Source organism: Microcaecilia unicolor, chromosome 9 (genome assembly GCF_901765095.1).
Source record: "Microcaecilia unicolor chromosome 9, aMicUni1.1, whole genome shotgun sequence".
In the NCBI taxonomy this organism is placed as follows: Eukaryota; Metazoa; Chordata; class Amphibia; order Gymnophiona; family Siphonopidae; genus Microcaecilia; species Microcaecilia unicolor.
Window position 1 is genome coordinate 46,367,881 of NC_044039.1, and position 16,543 is coordinate 46,384,423.

Below are 16,543 nucleotides of genomic sequence, written 5' to 3' on the forward strand. Positions count from 1 at the left end.
TTTGAATATGTCCAATTTAATAATTTACATATGCTGTGTTATTTTGCACTGGGTATACTGGAGCTGTAACAGGTTACAGAAATTATTTATAATGGAATAAAAAATCACAAGTTATTTTTTTTCTCCTATACTGGTATAATATTTTCAATGATGCCTGTTTATATGCACCATGGCTGGTATAAGGGGTGTGGCTAATGTGGGTATGGCTATCATAGGGTGGAGCCATAGGTGGTGAGTACCGGTACCCTTTTTCCTACAAAAAAAGCTTTCTTTTGGGATCGCCCAAAATGCACTTCATCATGCCCTCTTGAAATTTGGACCAGCTGTGAAGCAAAACGTCCAAAAATCTGGATGTCAGAAATTTCAACTTGGATGTTTTTGAGAGAAAAACGTCCTGCCACCGTATGATGATTTTTGGACATTTGTTTTGAAAATGAGCCTACCTATTAAAATAAAGGTTGGTGGATATATTCTTTGAAACATATGGATAATATAAAACACAAAATCAATTGTTAAAAGAAAGCAGAAGGAGAAATGGGTAACAATAATAATTTAGTTTTATTTCATCATGTACAACATTAGTTTTTGATTCAACAGTTTCCTCCTCCTCTGGGCCTCTAGCTGAAGTACAGCAGGGCTGGGATCATTTATTTATTTAACACATTTTTACTCCACATTTTCCCACCTATTTGCAGGCTCTATGTGGCTTACATCAAACTGTATAGGCAATCACCAATCTGGTAAATATACAAATACAAATATCATAGTTCCATTAGCTTTCTGGAAAATTTCTCTTTTATTACTTTCCTTTCTCTATCCTCGTACTCCACCCCATTGCAATGACAGCCTTTCAGTTGGGGCCATGTAGTCATGGACCTTGAATCTGGTGTTGATATCTCATTTAAGTGATAACCATGACACCTTTCCCTCATCAACTGTGCTCTGAATAATGCTTCTACAGCCCTAACCAATCTGGGAAGGAAATGGAGCTTTCTATGCTAACTGAGTCACTTTGCTAACCTAGCTGCTTATTTTACTATGCAGTTGATAAAAGAAAAAAAAAATCAAAACAAAACTTGCAGACCAAAAGCAATTTACAATAACCTCACACGAAAATGATTTAAGTTGACTGGTGAAGCTAATTGCTGTCTCCTGTTGCGGCAATGATTACAACTTCACAATCACAAAGAATTTGTAAGTAATTTTTTTCTAGGAAATGTACTTAGATCATCTGACTGGAGGAGTGGTAGGGTAAGGGACATGAGACATGAGGGGGAGTGATGAGTAGTTGGGAATGCAGTGATACAGAAAAAAAAGTTTTTGGTCCCAGTCTTTTACATAATTATTGTTTGCTTTTTATTTAAGTTGTATATGTATATTCCTGAGCTACAAGTTTAAAGGGAAGCTTTTTTTTTTCTTGTTTAAATCGTTTGTCACACTGTGTGGAGCTGTTGATGCCCTGCAACAGACCAAGAATTATTTTCACTTGCCTGTGGCCTCTTCTGATTGACAGATGTTATATGTTGCTTTTGGCAGTATAATAAATTGCTTTAGAAAAACCACTAGTTATTTGGCAACAGAGGTGTCATCTCTATTTGGGTTTATTCTCTAAAGAGTCATGGATCTGATGTACTGAGTTTCTGTGATATGAATGTAAAAATGAAAAAATGTCAATGATTAAGTGGAAAGGAATGAAATTTGTTCAATCACTTGATATTTTAGATTTTTAAAATGGTCCTTGAAAAAGTCACTTTAGTGTGCGGATGAGTAATAGTTATATGAATGGGAAAATAAGCCATATTACATGCATATATAGCTGTTTATAGGTAACTAGCAACTTCACTGTTGTCCAAATTTAAACATGGAATTTTTCCCTTTTTTTCCAATTGTTTTTTTTGCAGCAGGCAGAGTAATGAGGGTGGGAGAACACGTACAAAGCTAACTATGGAGGAGCTTAAGGCATTTGTCCAGCAGCTGTTTAGCCTGCCCTGTGTAATCAGTCAGGCTCGACAGGTCAAGGTGAGTCCTACCTCATTTTTTTTTCTCTCTGTTACAGTTAGAGTTGTTGGGCATTTTTTCATCCTTTCAATTCAACTCCATTTTAGTTATCTATGTTCAAAGCAGTAAACATAATCACAAATTATGCAAACAAAGTTACAGTATATAAGATATAGAGACTGAAGGTATTGTAGTAAAATAATGGACAAAGCTTTTTTAATAGAGTATATAAATGTAAAGCCTAGAAGAAATGATCAGCATTACTAATCTAATTGCAGGGAGCAGTCCTGATGGCTCTTGCTGTACTGGTATCCAGATATTTTGTCTGTGTAAGAATCTCTTGATGCTCTTTGATCCTGTTTACTTCAGTAGCTCTTGGATTCATAGATACCAGCTGGCTTATATTTGCTGAGTTGAGTTACCTTGCTACAGTAAAAGTATCTGTGCATCCTTATCTCAAAAGCTTTGTGTGCTTTAAACTGGTTAGGGAGAAGTGCTGAGACATTTTGTTATAACATCTTCCAAAAATAAAATTAGTTAAAAAGAAAACCAAAAACATAGTAGCTGAGGGACAATACCTTTTATCAGGTTAATGTGTTTAAAGATGCAACCTTTATTTTTGCTGGTTCTTAATATTGCATTTACCCACTTAACACTGTACTTTTTCTTTTGTATTTCAGCCCAATTTATTGTATTTTTGATGGGCTAATATGGTTCTCTTGTTTGCTTTCCCTTCACATTACAAGAGGACACAGATCAGAAAATTGCTAATTCCTTGTGCATTCTGTGAGAGAATGCTATTTTTCTCCGAGGACAAGCAGGCTGCTTGTTCTCATATGTGGGTCGATGTCCGCTTCGGCCCAGGAAACGGCAAATTTTTCACCAGCAAAAAAAAAAAGTTTTGGCACAGCTTTTTGGTGCGCGAACCGCACAGACAACTTCCCGCCCATCACGTGAGCGTACCTTCTCAGTCTTTTCTTGTCCGCAACGAGGTGACAGTTTTTTCCTGTGCTCCTTGTAAGGCCCAGGAAAAGAGTTTGACGACTTGTATCAGCTTTGTGGGTGGATGCTGGTTGCCAGATGGAGTATGCAGTGATGGTTCTCGCCAAGGAATTTGACCTTTGGAGCTCCCTTTCTGATTACACAGTCGGAGATGGTGACAACAGACACCAGCAACTCGGATCGGGGAGCTCATTACACCTTCCACCTTGCACAGGGTACCTGAATGTAACAGGAGTCAGTGGTTGATAAATATATTGGCGCTCAGTGTAGTGGAGAATGCCTTTGTGACTTCACTCACTTTCTGGCGGATCCCCGGTCCAAGTTTTCTCTGACAAATGTGGTGGTGGCGGCGGCGGCGTATATCAACAAGCAAGGGGGGACCTGAATCTGTCCAGTGGCAGAATAGGTGACCTCTGTCGTTTGTTGGGCGAGAAAAATCTTCTCTGCTTGTTGGCAGCTCACATCACTATGTCCTGGAATGTGGAGGCGGACTTTCCCAGCAGACATTCCTTGAACCCTTGGGAACTATCCATCCATGGTTTTCAGCTGATAGTGGATTAATGGGTTTCTCCACTTCTGGATTTGATGGCAACAAAAAGAAATGTCAAAGTGCCCAAATTCTTTAGCCATTAGAAAGAACTTGGCTGGATGTGGATCGATACCCTACTGCAGCCCTGGCAGGATACACATTTTCACTACTTGGTTAATGGTAGTACACGTTTTGAAAATGATTGCATTTCACCAGGGTCGAATAATTCTCGTAGCCCTAGATTGGCTGCAGAGGCCATGTTATACGGACCTGATTCGAGTGCTGGACAGGGATCTTCTCCATCTTCCGTAGGTGCATGGCCTACTGAAGCAAGGTCCGGTGCTCATGGAGGATCGTGCCCCTTTGATCTTATGGTTTGGCCATTTTAAGGGCTCAGTTGAGGCTAAAAGTTCTGATTCAGTCATTGCTACCTTGCTTCAGGCTTGGAAACGCTCTACATCCATGGCACATGTGAGGGTGTGGAGAATGTTCGAGGGCTGGTATTCTGAGCGCAGTCTTTCTTCCTTCTCTGCTCAAATCTTGCACATCCTAGCGTTTCTCCAGGCAGGTCTTCAGAAATGATTGGCATTGGGTTCTCTAAAAGTTCATGTTGTGGCTTTGGCCTGTTTCGGGGGCTGACTACAGAAGATATTTCTTGTGGCTCACCGGATATCTTTCGATGCTTGCGGCCTCCCTTTCATACACCATGTCCAGAGTGGAACCTTAATTTAGACCTTCTGGCCCTTCAGAAGTCTCCTTTTTGAGCCACTCCGGAAGGCCTTCATGAAAGATCTTACGCTAAAGTTAGTATTCTTGGTGGCTGTTCGTCTGCACGTAGGGTTTTGAAGCTTCAGGCTTTCATGTCAGTATTCCTTTCTCCACTTTTCGGAGGTTGGGGGGGGGGGGGGGTCTCCCTGTGCACAGTTGCTTCCTTTCTTCCGAAAGTGGTATCTGCATTTCATCTCAAATCTATCTGTGGAGCCCGTTCCACCAGGGGAAGAGGGGCTGGGATTCTATTCCAGGTGGTACTTCCCTGTGCTAAAGAAAACAGGGGGGATTTTGTTTCATCCTAAATCTAAGGGCCCTGAACACATTCCTGGTGCGAGCAAAGTTCAGGCTGTTTTCGCTGGGCACCCTTTCTACCCATGATTCAGGAGAATGATTGGCTATGCTCTGTGGACTTAAAGGATGCTTACACACACATCTCAATACTTCCTGCTTACAGGAAATACCTTCGTTTTCGGCTGTGAACTCAGCACTTTTTCAGTACCGTGTACTGCCCTTTAGTCTGGCGTCTGCGCCCAGAGTGTTCACAAAGTGCCTAGCAGTAGTCACAACGTCGCTACGCAGACTTGGGAGTGCATGTGTTTGCTTATCTCGACGATTGGCTGGTAAAGAGCACCTTGGAGGATGGTTCTCGGGAGTCCATGCGGGTGGCTATTCGAGTGCTAGAGGTACTAGGGTTCGTAATAAATTACTCCAAGTCCCATCTCACTCGTGTTAAGGAATTGGAATTCATTGGCGCATTACTGGACACAAAGACAGCTCGAGCTTATCTCCCCGAGACATGGGCAGACAACCTCTTCTCCCTAGTGTCCACCATTTGAGCATCTCAGCAGATCACAGCTCGGCAGATGTTGAGACTTTTGGGGCACATGGCCTCCACAGTTCATGTTACACCCATGGCACGTGTACATATGAGATCAGCTGATTGGACCCTAGCTTCCCAGTGGTATCAAGCTGCAGGGGACCTAGAGAATGTAATCCAACTGTCCACCAAGTTTCAGAATTCTCTTCCGTGGTGGACGATCCAATTTGACCATGGGATGACCATTCCAAATTCCTCAGCTGCAAAAAGTGCTGACGAAGGATGCATCCCTCCTGTGGTGGGGAGCTCATGTAGATAGGCTTCACACTCAAGGAGCCTGGTCCTTCCAGGAAACAGGCCTTCAGATCAGTCTCCTGGAACTATGAGTGATCTGTAATGCTCTGAAGGCTTTCAGAGATTGGCTGTCCAACCAAATTATCTTGATTCAAACAGACAGATTGCGATGTACTACACCAACAAGCAGGGGTGCACCGGATCGCGCCCTCTGTGTCAGGAAGCTGTCCAGATGTGACTTTATTCACGCATTCATGTCATGTTTCTCCAAGCCACTTATCTGGCAGGTGTAAACAGCATTCTGGCCGACAGGCTGAGCAGGATAATGCAGCCTCACGAGTGGTCGCTGAACATGGGCGTAGCTCGCCAGATCTTCAGAGTGTGGGGCACCCCCTCGGTGGATCTTTTTGCCGCTGAGATCAATCACAAGGTCCCTCAGTTCTGTTCCAGGCTTCAGGCCCACAACAGACTAGTGTTGGATGCCTTTCTCCTATATTGGGGAACAGGCCTTCTGTATGCATATCCTCCCATACCTTTGATGGAGAAGACTTTGCTGAAACGTAAGCAAGACCACTGAACCATGATCCTGATTGCACCCTTCTGGCCGCGTCCTAATTGACTCCCTCTTCTTCTAGAGTTGTCCTCCGAGGGACCGTGGAGATTGTAGTGTCAGAACGAGGGGTCGCATCTACATCCCAGCCCTCCAGTCTCTGGCTCTCACGGCCTGGATGTTGTGAACTTAGAATTCGCCTCCTTGGGTCTTTCAGAGGGTGTCTCCCGAGTTTTGCTCTGCTTCCATTAAAGATTCCAGAAGAGGTGTTATCTTTTCAAATGGAGAAGGTTTGCTATCTGGTGTGACAGCAAGGCCCTAGACCTTAGTAACATATACATAGTAAATCACGGCAGACAAAGACCTGCACGGCCCATCCAGTCTGGCCAACAAGACAAACCCATCCCACATGGCATGCGATACTCCACATTTATACCCGAGCTTGATCTGTCCCTGCCCCTCTCAGGGCACAGACCGTAGAAGTCTGCCCAGTACTGTTCTTGTACTAAGTTCTGAAGCTAACATCGAAGCCCCTTAAAATTTACACTCCAGCCCATCCCTTTCTATTCAGTCATGATCAGGGCGTAGACCGTAGAAGTCTGCCCAGCTCCTGTTTTGTTTCCAATTACCGGCGTCGCCACCCAATCTCTGCTAAGATTCCATGGAACCATTCCTTTCTACACAGGATTCCTTTGTGTTTATCCCACGCATGTTTGAATTCCATTACCGTTTTCATCTCCACCACCTCCCGCAAGAGGGCATTCCACATATCCACCACCCTCTTCGTGAAAAAATACTTCCTGACATTAATCCTGAGTCTGCCCCCCTTCAACCTCAATTCATGTCCTCTAGTTCTATTGCCTTTCTGTCTCTGGAAAAGGTTCATTTGAGGATTAATACCTTTCAAATATTTGAACATCTTTATCATATCACCCCTGTTTCTCCTGTTCTCTAAGGTATACATGTTCAGGTCAGCAAGTCTCTCCTCGTACGGTTTGCAACGCAAATCCCGTACCATTTTCGTAGCTTTTCTTTGCACCGCTTCCAGTCTTTTTACATCTTCAGCAAGATACGGCCTCCAAAACTGGACACAATATTCCAAGTGGGCCCTGACCAACGACTTGGAGGGGCATCAACACCTCCTCTCTTCTGCTGGTTATGCCCCTCTCTATTCAGCCTAGCATCCTTCTGGCTACGGCCGTCGTCGCATTGTTTCTTCACCTTCAGATCCTCTGACACCAACACCCCAAGGTCTCTCTCCTGAGTCGAGCTTACTAATCTCTCTCCTCCTATCCGGTATCTCTCTTTTGGGTTTTTGCACCCCAAGTGCATCACTCTACACTTCTTGGCATTAAAACGAGCCCCACCCAAGAGTTCGGAAATGCGATCCTCAGAGAGTCCCACCTTGGATTCCCAGTAGGCAGCAACCATCACCCCTATACTACTGATAAAAATCTAGTTCACTCAGGGGAAAATCGCTTTGTATTAGAGTACGATTACTACATACGTTCTATTACAAAAGTACTCCATAATATATGCACATATACTATCCACAGCCTAATTTGATTTCCTCGTTTGTTTTCTGATGCACAGCAACAACAGGCTTGTGATTGGGACGAGGTATAGAGATTGCATAAAACACTGACTAGAGCAGAGCTGCACTCAGTCGCGTTGATTGAATATTGCCATGTCCAGCGCTGCCGAGGGGCTTACGCATAAATAAGGAGCCTAGATTTCTAGAAATGATCAATACTTGGCCTAGTGGAACTCAGTGATAACTCAGTGTTCGTTAGATCTTATGTTGTTAACTATAGATGTCCAAAAATAGTAGGACTAGGGGGCATGCGATGAAACTACAGTGTAGTACATTTAAAACCAATAAGAAAAAAATATTTCTTCACCCAACGTGTAATTAAACTCTGGAATTCGTTGCCGGAGAACGTGGTGAAGGCGGTTGGCTTGGCATAGTTTAAAAAGGGTTTGGACGGTTTCCTACAGGACAAGTCCTTAGACCACTACTAAATGGACTTAGAAAAAATTCACAATTTCGGGAATAACATGTATAGAATGTTTGTACGTTTGGGAAGCTGCCAGGTGCCCTTGACCTGGATTGGCCGCTGTCAGGGATAGGTTGCTGGGCTTGATGGGCCTTTGGTCTTTTCCCAGTATGGCTTTACTTATGTACTTATATACCTATATACTCCAACTCTCCCATCTTATTTTTTAGGCTTCTAGCATTTGTATATAGACACTTCAAATTGTGGTTTTTCCTAGAATCTACAAGCTGCTTTTAAGTTAAACACTCCTGGCTTTTTTTCGCCATTATTGAAATCTATCTATTGGAATTCTCTAAATGTCTTGTTTCAATAGTATCCTTCGAGGATACTCCACACTTAATCATACGATTCCGGGTGACTGTTGGCTCCCTCCCCCCCCATTTTAGTGTACAAGCTGCTCTATCGCTCTATCTCCTTTTTAAAAGTTAGCACCAGCATCCTGGTCCCATCCCAGTAAAGTTGAAGTCCATCCTTTTGGAACAGGTCCCCCCTTTTCCAGATTGTTGTCCAGTTTCTAACAAATCTAAATCCCTCATATTTGCACCATCGTCTCAACTGTGCATTGAGACTGTGGAGCACTGCCTGCCTCTTGGGTCCTGCATATGGAGCATTTACGAAAATGCTTCCCTAAAGGATCTGGATTTCAGCTTTCTACCTAAGAGCCTAAATTTGGGTTACATAACATCCCTCCTATGTCATTGCTACCCCTATGTACCAAGACATCAGGATCCTCCCCAGCACTATCTGAATTCCTATCTAGGTGACACGTGAGGTCCACTACCTTTGCACCAAGCAGGCAAGTGACTAGGCGATTCTCACGCCCACCAAACACCCAGCTATCTACATTCCTATTAATCGAATCACCAACTACAACTACTGTCCTAACTTTTCCCTCCTGGGCAGAAACTCCTGGAGACACATCCTCAGTGTGAGAGGATATTGCATCCCCTAGTGGGCAGGTCCTGGCTACAGGATTACTTCCTACTTCACCAGGGTGATGCTCTCCTTGTAGGAGACCTCCCTCCTCCAGGGCAGCACAGGGGTGCCAGACTGCAAATGGGACCTCTACAACGTCCCTGAAGGCCTCTTCTGTGTACCTTTCTGTCTCCCTCAGCTCCTCCAAGTCTGCTACCCTAGTCTCAAGAGAATGGACTTGTTATCCGAGAGCTAGGAGCTCTTTGCATCGAGCACATGCATATAACCTCTCGCCAACAGGGAGGTAATCATACATGTGACACGGAGGCCCCGATGGTCAATTTTTCCGCGTTGTTTCAAACAAAGCTGTAAAATTAGCACCGGAAAATCGCGGGGAAATAAATCCTCGATGATCAGAGCTAATAGCATGCAAATTGGGGTACTTCTGTGGGAGGATTGTGCCCGTGCATTCGTATGATCAGAGACTTAATTAGGCCCTGCTATGCTTTCCAGATGCTATCTGTTCATGCTGTATGCTGTGGTTCACGTTTTAGAAATTATGGGAAAAAGGATAAGGCGACTAGTTAATAAAGTTTGCTTTTTTAAATTTTAAATGTCTTTATCAATAAACCTTACATAATTTAAACCCCAACCTTTAGATCAGCAAAGCACAGAGTACAAAAAATGTTCACTTACCCAGAGAAATGTCCTTTTCTCTCAGAAAAAAAAATGTAAATAGTTTTCAGGTTGATTGTCTTCAAGGGCTTGATGTTTTGAGTCCCTATTTTCCGAGTTTCATTGTAGGGATTCCCAACTGTGAGCATACAACTGGCCTGCTTGTCCTTTGAGAAATGTAAGTTACTCACGTGTAGGTGGTGTTACATCTCGGTACAGCTTCTGGGGTACACATTGATTACCTTGTATTATATTTTTTGTTGAGAAATACTTTAACCCCTTTAGCATTACTGTGCTGTTCTGTGTCTCTCCTAATTTGGAAAATACTTTGGTATCTTGTAACTTTTATAGTTTCTGACTCTTGTGTCTATAATTTTAGTGAAAAAGTGATACTGTCAAATTTGTAATTTTATTTCAACTGCTGGATGACCATGCAAAAGGCTATTATTTAAATTTCAGAACTTGCTGGATGATGTAGAAGAGTTTCATGAGCGTGCACAGGAAGCAATGATGGATGAAACGCCAGACTCCTCCAAATTACAGGCTCTGATCGACTTGGGAAGTGGCCTTTATGTAGAGCTTCCTGAGCTGCCTCGGCTTAAACAAGAGCTGTTGCAGGCTCGTTGGCTGGATGAGGTCCGGCTCACACTCTCGGACCCACAGAGGGTTACCCTGGATGTGATGAAGAAGCTGATTGATTCCGGTGTGGGTTTGGCACCACATCATGCTGTAGAGAAAGCCATGGCAGAGCTGCAGGAGCTTCTTACTGTCTCTGAGAGATGGGAAGAGAAAGCTAAAGTCTGTCTGCAAGCAAGGTGAGTGCCTTTTTATACTTTGCCTTTTAATCCTAATGTTGGAAAATGGCTTTGAAAAATTTATAAACACTCAGACTATTAGGAATATATTAATTTGAACTAAAGGTGAGTTATGTTTAGGCCAAATGTATTCCATGTTTCCATATCATCAAGCTGATCAATCCATAGACTGGTGGGTTGTGTCCATCTACCAGCAGGTGGAGATAGAGAGCAAACTTTTGCCTCCCTATATGTGGTCATGTGCTGCCGGAAACTCCCCAGTATGTTCTCTATCTCAGCAGGTGGTGGTCACACACAGCAGCAGCTCTGGCTAGGCCTCCAAGCCTAATCCTTAGGTTTTGTTGAGGCCTGGGGTTGAGGGCTCTTTTGAGCAAGTGCAAACCTGGTGGTGCCAGGTCCCTCCTTTTCTCCCCCCTCCCGCTGGCTCCGTTTAAAAAAAAAAAAAAAAATTTTTAAACGTCTTTAAAGGCGTTTAATTCGACGTTTCTTTAAACGTTCATTGCAGCTACTCACTGGGACACCAGTTCGTTACAGCTCGGAGCGGCAAGCAGGTAATTTTACCTTTTTATAGCGGGCAGGGGGTTCCCCGATTCTTCTCCTCGTGGCAATGGCGTCGGAGGGCGAGGGCGCAAAGGGTCGCTCCCCGGATCGCTGGAGCGCTTCTAGAGGGGATGCGGGGGTTTTACAACCTGATTCGCCCTTGATGCGTGATAGTTTAGTGACCAATGAATGTCCCGGTCGTTCCTCCGGCGTGGCGGTTTTTTCCCGCCATAAACGCCCATCCCCCGCTCCTCGCCTCCGCCATCTTGGCCGGCCACGCGGCTCGGACGGCTTCTTCGGGGCCGCCCTTGAGGTTGGAGACATTAATGCCATGAACGCCCTTAATTTGGGCGACGGCACAAAAGCGGCTAAAGTTAAGCGCCGTTCTTCCCGCGCGGCTCCTTCACGGAGTTTCGCGCCGGACGCCATTTTGGATGCGCAGCATGTCTCTCCCCCGCTATTGCGAGCGCCGGTTGAGAGTGCGTCTAGGGCTGTTGCCCAGGCTGCGGAAGTGCACAGTCTGGGGGGTTTCTCCCCCGAGTTTGTTTTGCTGCTGCATCAGGCTTTCCTCATGCAAAACGCTGCCCCTGCTCCCTCTTCTGATAAAGAGGTTGAGGTTCCCAGAGGTAAACGCCCTCGGGTTGATTTCCAGGCCTTGGAGGACTTTTGTCTCCGATGTAGATGAGGGCAGCGTGTCTGAGGTCTCCCAACGATCCTTTGCGGATTCCTTGGAGGAGATAGATCCCCGCTCGGATGGAGCGGATGACCCCTCTGCAGCGCGGCTTTTTAGCCCAGAGGATTTGCCCAACCTGTTGTTACAGGCCATGGACACTTTGAAGATTTCCTCTCCGGAGGACGTCTCTCCCTCAGCCCCTGTTGGCTCTGCCATTATGCTGGGGACGAAGCGCCCGCCTAGAACCTTCCACGTGCATGATGCCATGCACACCTTAATTGCGGCTCAATGGGATGTCCCGGAAACGAGCCTTAAAGTGGCTAGGGCTATGTCCCGCCTCTATCCTTTGGCTGTGAGTGAACGTGAGGCCTATCTGTGGCCTACCGTGGATTCTTTAATCACTGCGGTGACTAAGAAAACGGCGTTGCCGGTGGAAGGTGGCACGGCCCTAAAGGACGCCCAAGACAGAAGATTGGAGGCGGCCTTAAGGTCGTCCTTTGAGGCAGCTGCTTTAAGTTTGCAGGCCTCAGTTTGCGGCTCCTATGTGGCCAGGGCGTGCCGGACTATGGTGCAGCGGGCTTCCCCCTCGGATCATTCCTTGAGGGCTGATTGGCCGGCCCTGGAATCGGGCTTAGCCTATTTGGCAGACTTGCTGTATGATGTCTGGAGAGCCTCAGCTAAAGGCATGGCTCAGACAGTCTCTGCGCGGCGGTGGCTTTGGCTGAAACATTGGTCTGCTGACCACGCCTCTAAATCCCGCCTGGCTAGATTGCCTTTTAAAGGCAAGCTGCTCTTTGGGGTCGAGCTGGACAAAATCGTGACCGATCTCGGCACGTCTAAGGGCAAGAAATTACCAGAGGTCAGGGCTCGGGTTAGTACTCGTCCCGATACCTCCAGAGGACGGTTGCAGGAAGCCCATCGGTACCGCCCGGGCAAGTCGGGTTCCTCTGCCCCCTCTTCCTTCAAGAGGAATTTCTCCCCCAAGCAGCATTCCTTTCGCAGAGACCGCCGTCCCGGAGGTGCTCCCTCCGGTCCTCCCCCAGGGTCTCGTACCCAATGACGGGGCCTTGGTCCACGCCCCAGTGCAGATTGGAGGACGGCTGTCCTCGTTTCTGGGCGAGTGGACCACTATAACTTCAGACGCGTGGGTGCTGGAAGTCATCAGAGACGGCTACAAGCTAGAGTTCTGCCAACCCTTAAGAGACGGGTTTGTACTCTCTCCCTGCAAGTCTCCGGTCAAGCTGTGGTAGTGCAGCAGACCTTGGACAACCTGATCCGCCTGGGTGCGGTCGTTCCGGTGCCAAAAAAAAAAAAAAAAAAAAAAAAATCAGATTGGCAAGGGACGTTACTCCATTTACTTTGTGGTTCCAAAGAAAGGAGGTTCTGTCCGGCCTATCCTCGACCTCAAAGGGGTCAATCGGGCCTGGAAAGTGAGGCACTTTCGCATGGAGGCTCTCCGCTCTGTTATAGCGGCAGTCAAGGCAGGAGAGTTCTTGGCTTCCTTGGACATCAAGGAAGCGTACCTGCATATTCCCATCTGGCCTCCTCTCCAACGCTTTCTGCGTTTTACAGTCCTGAGACGACACTTCCAGTTCAGAGCCCTCCCTTTCGGGTTGGCTACTGCTCCGCGGACCTTTTCCAAAGTAATGGGGGTCATAGCGGCCTTCCTGCTAAAGGAAGGAGTACAAGTCCATCCTTATCTGGACGACTGGTTGATCCGAGCCCCCTCTTATGCAGAGTGCGGCAAAGCTATGGACCGGGTAGTTGCTCTTTTGAGCTCCCTGGGATGGATCATCAACTGGAAGAAGAGCCAGCTGCGCCCGACTCAGTCCCTGGTGTATCTGGGAGTTCGATTCGACACCCAAGTGGGCAGAGTGTTCCTGCCAGACAATCGGATTGTCAAGCTTCAGGCTCAGGTGGACTAGTTCCTAGTAGCCTCTCCTATTCGGGCTTGGGACTACGTGCAGCTGTTGGGCTCTATGACGGCCACGATGGAAGTAGTGCCCTGGGCCAGTGCTCATATGAGACCACTACAGCTATCTCTGCTGCTGCGCTGGACTCCGATGTCGGAGGATTATGCTGTGCGCCTTCCCGTGGACCCAGCAGTGCGCAAGGCGCTGAGCTGGTGGACGCAGACAGACAAGTTGTCTGCAGGATTGCCTCTGGTGACCCCGGAGTGGATTGTCGTCACGACAGACGCCTCTTTGATGGGCTGGGGAGCCCACTGCTTGGGAAGGACAGCGCAGGGGCTCTAGTCTCCTGCAGAGGCAAGTGGTCTATCAACCTCCTGGAACTCAGAGCCATTCGGTTGGTGTTATTGGAGTTCATCCCGGTACTGGTGTTGAAGCCTGTACGGGTCCTGTCGGACAATGCCACGGCTGTGGCCTATATCAACCGCCAGGGAGGTACCAAGAGCGCCCCTCTAGCCAAGGAGGCTATGAGTCTTTGCCAGTGGGCGGAAGCGAACCTGGAGCAGCTTTCAGCGGCCCACATTGCCGGAGTCATGAATGTCAAGGCGGACTTTCTCAGTCGCCATACCTTGGAGCCCGGAGAGTGGCAACTATCTGCTCAGGCGTTCTTGGACATCACGAAGCGCTGGGGCCAGCCGAGCCTAGATCTGATGGCGTCTTCGGCCAATGGCCAAGTGCCGCGCTTTTTCAGCAGAGGACGGGACCCTCGATCCCTGGGAGTAGATGCTCTTCTCCAGTGGCTGACACAAGAGCTCCTCTATGTGTTCCCGCCCTGGCCCATGTTGGGCAGGGTGCTAGACCGGGTGGCAAAGCATCCCGGCAGGGTAATCCTGGTGGGTCCGGATTGGCCCAGACGTCCCTGGTATGCGGACTTGTTCAGGCTCTCAGTCGACGATCCTCTGCGGCTGTCAGTGGAGCAGGGCCTGTTACATCAGGGTCCCGTGGTGATGGAGGATCCCTCTCCCTTTGGTCTTACGGCCTGGCTATTGAGCGGCAGCGTCTGAGGAAGAAGGGCTTCTCAGACAAGGTCATCGCCACTATGCTGAGAGCGAGGAAGCGCTCTACTTCTACTGCTTACGCCAGGGTTTGGCGTATCTTTGCAGCATGGTGTGAAGCGGGCTCACTTTCTCCCTTCACTGCTCCAATTTCTTCAGTGTTGGCGTTCCTGCAAGAAGGTCTGGAGAAAGGCCTGTCGCTCAGTTCCCTTAAAGTCCAGGTAGCGGCTCTGGCTTGCTTCAGGGGCCGCCTGAAGGGTGCTTCCCTGGCTTCGCAGCCAGATGTGGTGCGCTTTCTCAAGGGAGTTAATCACCTGCGCCCTCCTCTGCACTCAGTGGTGCCTGCGTGGAATCTCAACCTGGTGCTAAGAGCATTGCAGAAGCCGCCTTTTGAACCCTTGTCGAGGGCATCTCTGAAAGACCTGACGTTGAAAGCAGTCTTTTTGGTGGCTATCACTTCAGCCAGAAGAGTTTCCGAGCTCCAGGCGCTCTCATGTCGAGAGCCTTTTCTGCAGTTCACTGAGGCAGGAGTGACTATTCGCACAGTGCCTTCCTTCCTGCCCAAGATTGGTTCTCGCTTCCATGTGAATCAGCAGCTCTGTCTCCCTTCCTTTCGTAGGGAGGACTACCCAGAGGAGTACTCCGCTCTTGAATATCTGGATGTGAGACGAGTCATCATCAGATACTTGGAAGTGACCAATGATTTCCGGAAATCGGATCATCTGTTTGTCCTGTTTGCAGGTCCTCGTAAGGGTCTGCAGGCTGCTAAGCCTACAGTGGCAAGATGGGTCAAGGAAGCCATTGCAGCGGCTTATGTGGCCGCGGGGAAGGTGCCGCCTATCCAGCTGAAGGCTCACTCCACGAGAGCTCAGGCGGCCTCGATGGCAGAGGCCGGATCCGTCTCCTTGGAAGAGATATGCAAGGCGGCAACGTGGGCTTCGGCTCATACATTCTCCAAGCATTACCGTTTGACTGCGGCTGCACGGGCGGAGGCCCGGTTTGGAGCTTCAGTGTTGAGGTCAGGGATTTCAATGTCCCGCCCTGGGTGAGTACTGCTTCGGTACATCCCACCAGTCTATGGATTGATCAGCTTGATGATATGGAAGGTAAAATTATGTATAATCATACCTGATAATTTTCTTTCCATTAATCATAGCTGATCAATCCATAGCCCCTCCCAGATATCTGTACTGTTTTTATTCTGGTTGCATTTCAGGTTCAAGTTTAGTCTTCAGTTACTTCAGGAGGACTTCGTGTTCAAGTTCTTCTTTCACTTGGATTCTTCAAGAGTTGAGACGAGTTTGTGTTACAGTGAGCTGCTGCATTCCTCTCCCCTCCGTTTTACGGGGCTGGATTGAGACATAAATTCTGCCGGCACTCCCTCCTGCTTCGTGCGGCTGTAGGGCAGCTTTGTACCCCTCCCGCTTCGGCGGTGTTAGGGTCAGTCAGCTCCTCCCGCGGTTGCGGTTGCAGGATAAGCCAGATCCCCCCGCATCGGCGGGTGTGGTGTCCCTCCCCCGCTCTGCGGGGATGAGCTGGACGGATTCCCCTCCCCCACTTGTGTGGGGATGAGCTGGGTTAATTCCCCTCCCCCGTTTCGGCGGTGGTGAGCTGGGCAGAGTGTCCCTTCGTGGGTGTAATTCTCTAAGTGCTGAGTCCTGCGGATGGAGCTTTGATATCGACATACTGAGGAGTTTCCGGCAGCACATGACCACATATAGGGAGGCAAAAGTTTGCTCTCTATCTCCACCTGCTGGTAGATGGACACAACCCACCAGTCTATGGATTGATCAGCTATGATTAATGGAAAGAAAATTATCAGGTATGATTATACATAATTTTACCATTAAAAAAGGAGGAAGGAAGACCAAATGACAGCTGACATGGTTAAAAAGTGAGATGAAGGAAGCTATTAGATCTGAAAGAAAATCTTTCAGAACGT

The 16,543-nt window shown here is 47.5% G+C and overlaps 1 protein-coding gene across 2 annotated transcripts in view; it reads left to right on the forward strand.

Moving 5' to 3' along the window:
- KDM5A (lysine demethylase 5A) overlaps positions 1-16,543 on the forward strand; it is a 461,230-nt gene that overhangs the window by 320,198 nt on the left and 124,489 nt on the right. For both annotated transcript variants that reach the window (XM_030214276.1, XM_030214277.1), the window contains 2 exons: positions 1,902-2,019; positions 10,068-10,423. In XM_030214276.1, the coding sequence (XP_030070136.1) occupies positions 1,902-2,019; positions 10,068-10,423 (474 nt within the window). The remainder of the gene's footprint in view (positions 1-1,901; positions 2,020-10,067; positions 10,424-16,543) is intronic.